The sequence below is a fragment of the Saccoglossus kowalevskii genome, chromosome 4 (genome assembly GCF_978046115.1).
Source record: "Saccoglossus kowalevskii chromosome 4, keSacKowa6.1, whole genome shotgun sequence".
In the NCBI taxonomy this organism is placed as follows: domain Eukaryota; kingdom Metazoa; phylum Hemichordata; class Enteropneusta; family Harrimaniidae; genus Saccoglossus; species Saccoglossus kowalevskii.
Window position 1 is genome coordinate 27427850 of NC_140644.1, and position 8761 is coordinate 27436610.

General features: G+C 36.1%; 1 protein-coding gene across 1 annotated transcript; it reads left to right on the forward strand.

Moving 5' to 3' along the window:
- Positions 1-1995: 1995 nt before the first annotated feature.
- LOC102804086 (uncharacterized) lies at positions 1996-4799 on the forward strand. Its single transcript, XM_006815852.3, has 4 exons — positions 1996-2122; positions 2795-2905; positions 3244-3379; positions 4073-4799. Exons 1-4 carry the CDS (start codon positions 2051-2053, stop codon positions 4381-4383), a joined length of 630 nt encoding a protein of 209 aa, XP_006815915.1. The 5' UTR covers positions 1996-2050; the 3' UTR covers positions 4384-4799.
- The last annotated feature ends 3962 nt before the right edge of the window (positions 4800-8761 follow it).

Genomic DNA, 8761 nt, shown 5'->3' on the forward strand with positions numbered 1-8761 from the left:
TCCACATGTTGTAAGAATATAGCTTTATCTTAGAGTTTATAAGTCAGGCAAAACTATTTTTCGAGGAGTGTATTTCATATTCTGTCACCAAAATGCGGTTTGTACATAGTCCACGACCACCTGCTGATAATTTAGAAAATGAGGGTTAAGCACGTGATTATAAATTCCATTCACATGATTGTAAATACTATTTTTAAAACGTTTTCCAAAACCAGACACACTTTTAAGTGTTTAAATTGAAAAGCGTTTCTTATTTGCGTTCCATGATAGTGAAATCATGGCAATATCAATTTTGATTTTGGGTGAAATGAAACACACATGCTTTTCCACATTTGGGCCAATATTTCTGTAGTACTGCTGGTCTACCACAGGTGGCAATACTCCCCCGGTAGTGCTGGATTCCCCTAATGGGGAATACTGCACTCTTCTGAGAACCCTGAAATGACAGGTGCTGGTGCCTAATGAAAAGTACAGACTCGTACTTCGAGCAATCGCACAGTATCTTATCCAATCAGAAGTCCCTCTTTAACAAGTGGAAGTGCCTAGCTTTAACTTCGTATGCCGAGATGAGAGGCATGCACTGAATAAATGTTTACATAAATGAAATAATTAAAATTTTGATTTTCCAAAAATGTAACCACACAAGTAGACACTTTGTTACTACCTATAATAGTTACACTATATGTGTGTGTTTTTTAAAGGGATACCAACCAACATATATAAGCAAAGCCAAGTTCATTAATGCTTGCAGTTGACATTCTGGTGATGTTTCTATGGTTTCTTTGGCGTTCACTAGCATGTTAGATTCAAATTCGGTGCCTACTTTTTAATTTGATATTTGGTTTTATAAAATGAGATATGTTTTCGTTTAATATTTTAACCGAATGCTGTGAGCGGCCTACGTGCATGTTTTCCGAATGCATTGCCATTTGAATTGCTGATAATGCACAATTGAATACATATATATTATTAATAAATACGGGGCGTCAATTAGCATATCCATTAGACGGATACTATCAAATACTTATAATGGGACGCATATGCGTGATACTACATGGGTGCTACAATCTGGACAGGATTTCAATTCACGAAAGTACGAATCCTGGTGCGTTTAAGCGTTACGTAGAACATCAATGATATTTGTCGATTGAAAAAAAATAAAGGTTTATAGAACTAATTTTGAAAATGCCCACATACAAACCAAATTACTATTATGAATTTAAACAAATATATCGCCATAGTCTCATAAACACTTGTCAGATGCACTTCATAAATACAAATTGTTATTGTTGATAGTCGTTGTTGGCTCGTTGTACAATTGTTTCAAAGTTTTGGTTCTAGATTTATAAAAGATAGTTTTCCATATGATGAGTTTAAAACATGTCTAATATTCTGGTGCATTTTCAATATAAACACTAAACTTATGTTTTATTTTAGTAAAAACTTATTCCGCAAGATACCTTTATTTCGAATACCAGATCAGATACGATGAGGCGAAATGGAACACTCGTCTTTGCTAATATGCATATTGCGGCATTATAACCAAAGTAAAAATAACATCACATGTAATCAGTATTCACAACACTTAACGGCAATCATACGTTCAACAAAACGTGTGTATGCTTGATCATAAATGCTTAAACAATTGATTTATCTTTAAGACCAAACGTAAATAACATTTTGCTGCGAAGGTGAACGTCTAGTGAAAGGGGTAACCGAAAAATTGTAATTATTGAAACCAGTAGCAGGAGAGAATCACGTCTATAAACGAACATAGAAATCCCTAAATAATGTGGTAAAATTTGCATATCACTTAAAACATGTACCGCCCATGGAATCACACGTGATGTTCTCCTCGCTGTCCGGATTTACGTTTGTGTTGAAATCCAAAATGTATCTTAAGTTACTTGCGAGGGCGTGTGACCATTACCGGGAATAGCCGACACGTTTGCGCAAGAATATAAATACAGGGAGATTCTGTATAAAATTATGATACTTTTGGGGTACCTTTCCATTGACAGACTAGTGCAACATCGCTACTGCCGCTAACATGTTGTTGACAATTCTCGTTGTGTTGGCTATCTCCGGCTTGACGAATTCATACGATCCTAATGTTTGTGATGTAAGTTTTTATTTTATTATGATTATTGTTTTATTTATTGATATTTGTGTACAAACATTCCTAATAATCTCTGTATTTGAACGTGTTCATTTTGTAAAATTCAACATTCCTACATTGTGCTGTATGCAGGTTGAGATACCTAGTCAAGTCAAGAAATGCAACATTTGTTGTGCAATAAATCAATTCATGTATGTGATAATACGCTTACGTTAGATATCCGTTGGAAATCATGATCATCTTTCGCCCTAAGATGCAATATTTGGCAACATTTTTAGTATAACTATTTTACTATATTTTCTTTGCTAATTTTAGGACAAATTGATAAATTTCCGTTTAGCTGAAGTCTTGATCAAATGTTTTGAAAACAAAATACTGGGAAAGTTATATGGGTTTATTTTGTAAAGTGTAACAAAAGTTGCTAATATTTCTAGACCATTTAGTCTGTGTCCTGTATTCGCCTAAATCTAACATCTCTCAATCCCTCGAGTTTTAGTATGTGTGCGTATTTTTATGTACAGTTTGCCAGTTTATATAAACAATGGAGAAGTGTGTAAGGTTGTGAAATAAAAACATAAACGATGATCTCCATTTTTCCGTCGCTTGTATTTTATTTATTCGACGAGTTGAATGTTGCAAGGACTAATCGCCATTGATCGTTTCTCTCTTTTTCAGCTATGTACCCAGCATCAGAACAACATATGTTTCGATTTGGCGAACGCGTACCTGTATAACCCTGAAAATTGGGACGTGGGGCTTGGCGAGCAATGGTGTGAGTTCATGAGGGTAAGTGAGTTTTCTACAATGTAAGTATTCCATGAAGTATGACAGATAACTTCGTAAGTAATTATTACATTGTAGCAGTTGCTGTGAATGTGCATCGACAGATTTAGTGTTTCACTAAAAATATTGTTTTCTAGTGGTCATTAACTGTGATACGAAAGGCTAGAACGACAATACGACATGAATAAAGCATACATTCAAAAGGTTAAAGAATGTAGATTCTATCACTTTAATACGAACATGTCTCAAACAACATCAATGTCACTCAAACGACATAAACTCTAAAAACTTTCACAATATTGTTTTTTTCACTTTAAAATGTTTCATACTTCTTGTTACAGATCAGGTTGGAATGTCTATTGGAGGTTTTCTGTGAATTTGCGCCTGGTGGATTCGATATAGTACGAAACATCAATCAGTTGACATCAACTCTCGCGTATTACGAAGAATGGGGAATCTGTGACAATACATTGCCGGGTAGGTGTAACTCAGCCGTTTGTCGGTGTTACCATTCAACGCTGAAATCAGCTGCTTAAAATCGTGGTCAGCGAAAATGTTGATCAAAACATATAGACGAAGTCCACTTGGGTCAAAATTAACAAAGACCATATAGAAACTTAAATATAGAAAAACAGTTTGGGGGCAAACATATGGCGCTTAATTAAAAGTGCAATACTGGCAGTGACCATTGTATAATGCACATGTTAGTTAACACCTGAATTTAAATATGACCTTTCACAACGTGTTACGTCTTTCCAAAAGTTGACTCTGCGTACTAATAATAGTACATTTCACATTGACAAGATTGTACTAACAATGACGCAAGCATCCACAATTAATGTAATTGAATAAAACATTTTATCCGTATTAATTCTGCAATGAAATGTTACCTGTTTAGTTTACATTTGAACTCATTGCTTACATCGAGGTCCATGCTGGGTTGTAACCAGAAAATTACAAGTGTCTGTCTAAAATGTATGTTCAAATGGAAGATGACTGAGAAACTACATATAGGTGTAAAATTGACAATAAATCAATAATTGACAGGTTCAAATATATTCGTTTACATGTTATTGTTGTATTCAGTTGTTTTGTGGGATTGTAATTGTAAATTTAATTCACGAAATATGAATTAGTTGTTTTTATGTTATTATTTTTTTTATTTTATAGGAACTTTGCTTGGCCCTTGCCACTTGGCTGTGATTCGGGAAAGGTGTGTCAACGAGACAGTCCTTCACATACGCGCAAAGTACTCCATATCGTGTTTGGAAACAGTCAGGCTGTTGGATTGCATCTACCAGGGCCAATTGAACCCCGAGTGCACCTTCCCGTTCATTTTCGATCCCAGAAATCTAGCCCCCTACGTGCTACTGAACGAAGGCAACTGCTGTTACCGTCCAGTGTCCCAGGAGTTACAGGATGCTGGCGACGCATGGCGAGAGGCACATCCCGGGGAGTTCTGTTTATGTGAAGCTGAATAAGTTCTGCTCTATTAGATACCGCACCGATCTCTCGTCGACAAGAAACAACGCAGACAGACGCATATTGCTAATTATGCTGGCGGTGATAATCATATCTACTCGTTTAAATTACATAATTCTCCATTACACATATAATAAATGAATATCAAACTTAATGATCATATAGTCTACATTGAGCACGTTTTAAATGAATATATTGCATACGTGCAATATGTAGAATGTAGAATATACAGACAAGCGAATTACTAAAAACAATATCTAGTTAAAAATACAAATTTCTGCAACATGCAGCAACTTAATTTTCATTACCCTAGTTTGATAGAACAATATTTTCTGTCATGTGTATACAATGGTTATGTGTCTGTCATCACTTCTTGTAATGTGTATATTAGCTGTAATAAATACACTTATCATCACGTGCTCTTGTTTTATGTGTTAATATGAATTTGAAGGGGTCTTGCTAGAAAATGTTATAATAGAAAAAATACAAGTTAAGTTACAAACTGGTCACATGCGTTATTGTGAGATTTTTAGGATCATTCTGTGCATTGGGATTGGGTTTAAACAAGCAAGTACGAAAATGTGTCTCCCAATCCGATTAAAACAAAACAGAACCCAGCACTGCTTTCAAAAATAAATATAGCCCAGCCTTTGCTGATTGTTTCAAAATAAGAATGTGTAAATGCATTTTCTATGGAATTATTAGGGTTTGGTGAAAACTGAGTGTAAAGTTCGTTTAATAAACTCATGAAGTGTGTTGACGCGTTGTCGAATAGTCATTTAGAACTTATTGAATTGGATGCACATTCTATGTTATGTAATTAAAGAGGATACTACAAGAATTCTGACATGTAGAAATTATAATGAGAATAAGACTACAACAATAACGTGTGGAATCTACACAGTGTTGGTAGATTGTCGATTTTTCGTAGTTGAATGGAACACTGTCATATTAGAAGGAAATTTACTGTATGCACTGGTGTTTTCCATTTGTGGAAGTATGGGGCTTTCTAAATAATAAAAAAAACAAGACACTCACACTGGCGGAAATTGATATTTGAGGGCTCAAAAGTAGAAGGGATGTCAAATTTGACATAAATATGAAACCCCTAATGTCTAGAAAGGTGAAATGTTCTACCAATCGTACTTCGATACATACACAAATAAAATGATTTTCGTCCTGTTATCCCTCGGTATCTAGCACAAAGAACAGACATAGTATATTCGGTCGACAAGAGTCATTTTATGTCTACCATGTTCTATTTCTGCCATACAATGGACTCAATACTTGCCCGGTTCTAGAACGAATTGTATTTCTATATAACTTGGAGAGTGCAAGGTAAATTGGCGAAAGGCTAACCCAGTCTCTTACTCATGTTTAGAAACTGCCATGATGTCTCTGGGAAAATGTGAGGAAACTTTCGAAACCACTTCACCTAGAAGCAATCCCACATGTTACAGTCGTGTCGCCTAATACTTACGGGCACAGCGTAACACGTCAGTGTATCAAAACGTATCGACAGGACGTATTCTGGGGTACAAGGGAGTTATACCGGGCACGCACACAACACAACAACAAAGTAATGATTATCGTTCAATGTTGCTGATTTAATACGAATAATTCAACAATGTCATGCAGTACTCACAATAATTCAACAATGTCATGCAGTACTCACAATAATTCAACAATGTCATGCAGTACTCACAATAATTCAACAATGTCATGCAGTACTCACAATAATTCAACAATGTCATGCAGTACTCACAATAATTCAACAATGTCATGCAGTACTCACAATAATTCAACAATGTCATGCAGTACTCACAATAATTCAACAATGTCATGCAGTACTCACAATAATTCAACAATGTCATGCAGTACTCACAATAATTCAACAATGTCATGCAGTACTCACAATAATTCAACAATGTCATGCAGTACTCACAATAATTCAACAATGTCATGCAGTACTCACAATAATTCAACAATGTCATGCAGTACTCACAATAATTCAACAATGTCATGCAGTACTCACAATAATTCAACAATGTCATGCAGTACTCACAATAATTCAACAATGTCATGCAGTACTCACAATAATTCAACAATGTCATGCAGTACTCACAATAATTCGTAGCATACTGTGCAACATATAGGAGCAAATAAGAGCCCGTAATTAACAAACTACCCAGAATTACCGAGTCTACCTTCAATACGGCGATTTTGAGTGCATGGAGTCACGCACTAAGATCCCGGGGGGTTCACTCTATATGCTGTTACTACCCCATGTGCGTTCCAAATTTAGCGGGAAAGCGGGGTGTTTTTCACCTTCCAGAGCGGGCCCACGCGGGAGGCAAATAGGCCCCCTTTAAAATGCTGATATCTGCAATAGGCCCCCAGAAATAAACTCACAGTGTTGCTGCGCCCGTTGTAGGCCCTCTCTTGAAACAACCACTCTCATACACCGCCCTAGACCCCGAATTGGCGGACCTATAGCCCCGACTAGGCCGCAAACGTCCGCCTGAACTTTCCCACTGGGACTTACCCGCCACTTCCAACACGAGCATACGGAGAAGGCTTATTGTAATCGAAGAAACGAAACGAAACGAAACAGGATAACACACATAATAAAAATTGAACTGTATTCAGTGAATATGGGTTTTATATGCTCAATATTTACAAAATAGTATTTGCCGAAAATAATAATATTTAATACGTATATGGCTCGTTTCGCTAATTACAGATAATCACAAATCTGTAATTAACAAAACAAGGTTCTTACACGTACAAAATTTACAACTGTCGATGGAAACTTGACCAGTATATTTAGCTTTCAGTAGTGTATACAATAACATAAAACATACATAGTAACTTGTTTGAGTTGATCACAAAAAACGGCAGAGAATGCTCGCAATATGGGGTAGGATGTTCTCAATATGTGTCTGAAATAGGGGGTGTTTTTTTTCTTCAATATGTCTGCTCTAGGGGGTACTAAATTTACATTGCGTCCGCAATAGGGGGTATGGCTTGGCAATGTGCTGCCAGCCCTAGGGGCCTATTATTTTTTAGCAAGAATGCACATGGTGTAATGTTTCAATATAGAGTGACCCCCTCCCCACCGGGACTAAGATAATGATAACCTGTTGGCGTGCACATAGGTTCTGTCATATTCTGCCACAGATGGCGGTAAACTGATACTACTTAATCAGTACATGTTATAATCGTGTCTATCAGAACGTTGATGTCCAAATTACAAATGACGAGTAGTAATTTTTATGTTGAGTCCGTTAACTCAACATCGAACCCGTCCTAGACGATTGACGGCGCACTACACGGTTAACCTGATTTCCAATAATAGTGCCCCCCCCCGATATGGGAGTATAACATCAAATCTTTTATTGTATCCATTTAAATAATACATTTCGTATTCAAATAAAAAAGAATTAAGGCGAAATTGAGATGAAACGATACTTCTTCTAATTAGGGTGTCTTAGCTTGTTCAGAATTGGCATATTTTGTGTCTTGTAACAAGTGCCGACTGGGACAATAGTCTGCCTCTAATCATTACTAGGCCGTAGGAACCGTACCGGCCATACCGGGTAGACGCCCCGCTAGCAGACGTGGTCCTTCGGTCCACGTCATAATACGCCTCGGGACTACGGCTATCGATGTATGGCCGGACCAACTAATTTTTGCTTCCTACGGCCTTGCATTAAAAGGGTACTCAAAGGAAACAGACATGTGTGTACATTTTTTTTTATTTCATATTACATATAAAACACACGAAAAGTGGGTTTAAATTACCTAAAATAAGAATATGTTGTTTTAATGACCTAATTTATGCATTTGCATACATAATTACATGATTCAACAGTGTATAATACCCTGCATCAGACTGTACATATGAATATTCATAGAACGCTTATCCACTCATTCTAATGTTTTGTATTGCCATTTGAGCAGAAAACATGTAATGAATGGCATTTACTTGTTTATTATGTGAATTAGCATTTTCCTCCGCTCATTAAGAAAATTCTAAATATAATATAATTTGTCTCAGATGTGTCTGAAATGAACAAAATAAGGAAGTTATTGAAAAAATCTGAAATCTATACACAGTATTTGCCTAAATATAACGAAGTGTTAATTTTGATAGACAGTACACACTTCCTAATTTTTCAAGTGAAAAATTTCAAAAATATACATTTTAGAACAAAATAGGGCTTTTCGAAAATGAATAAAATTGTCAAGAAGTTCAATTATTGTGCTAACACTTGTAGTTATTATAGTGCATTATTTGATTCTCAGGCTTACCCCCTTGAGCATTATACACATAATATTTACACATATACTATGGGCGTTTGGGTGTACTGCATG

Bases quoted from the DNA above. Each gene is read 5' to 3' on its own strand.
- LOC102804086 (XM_006815852.3), top strand. From the start codon at position 2,051: ATGTTGTTGACAATTCTCGTTGTGTTGGCTATCTCCGGCTTGACGAAT. The intron at 2,906-3,243 runs GTAAGTGAGTTT...TTCTTGTTACAG, and splicing joins AATGGTGTGAGTTCATGAGG to ATCAGGTTGGAATGTCTATT. The intron at 3,380-4,072 runs GTAGGTGTAACT...TTTATTTTATAG, and splicing joins CTGTGACAATACATTGCCGG to GAACTTTGCTTGGCCCTTGC.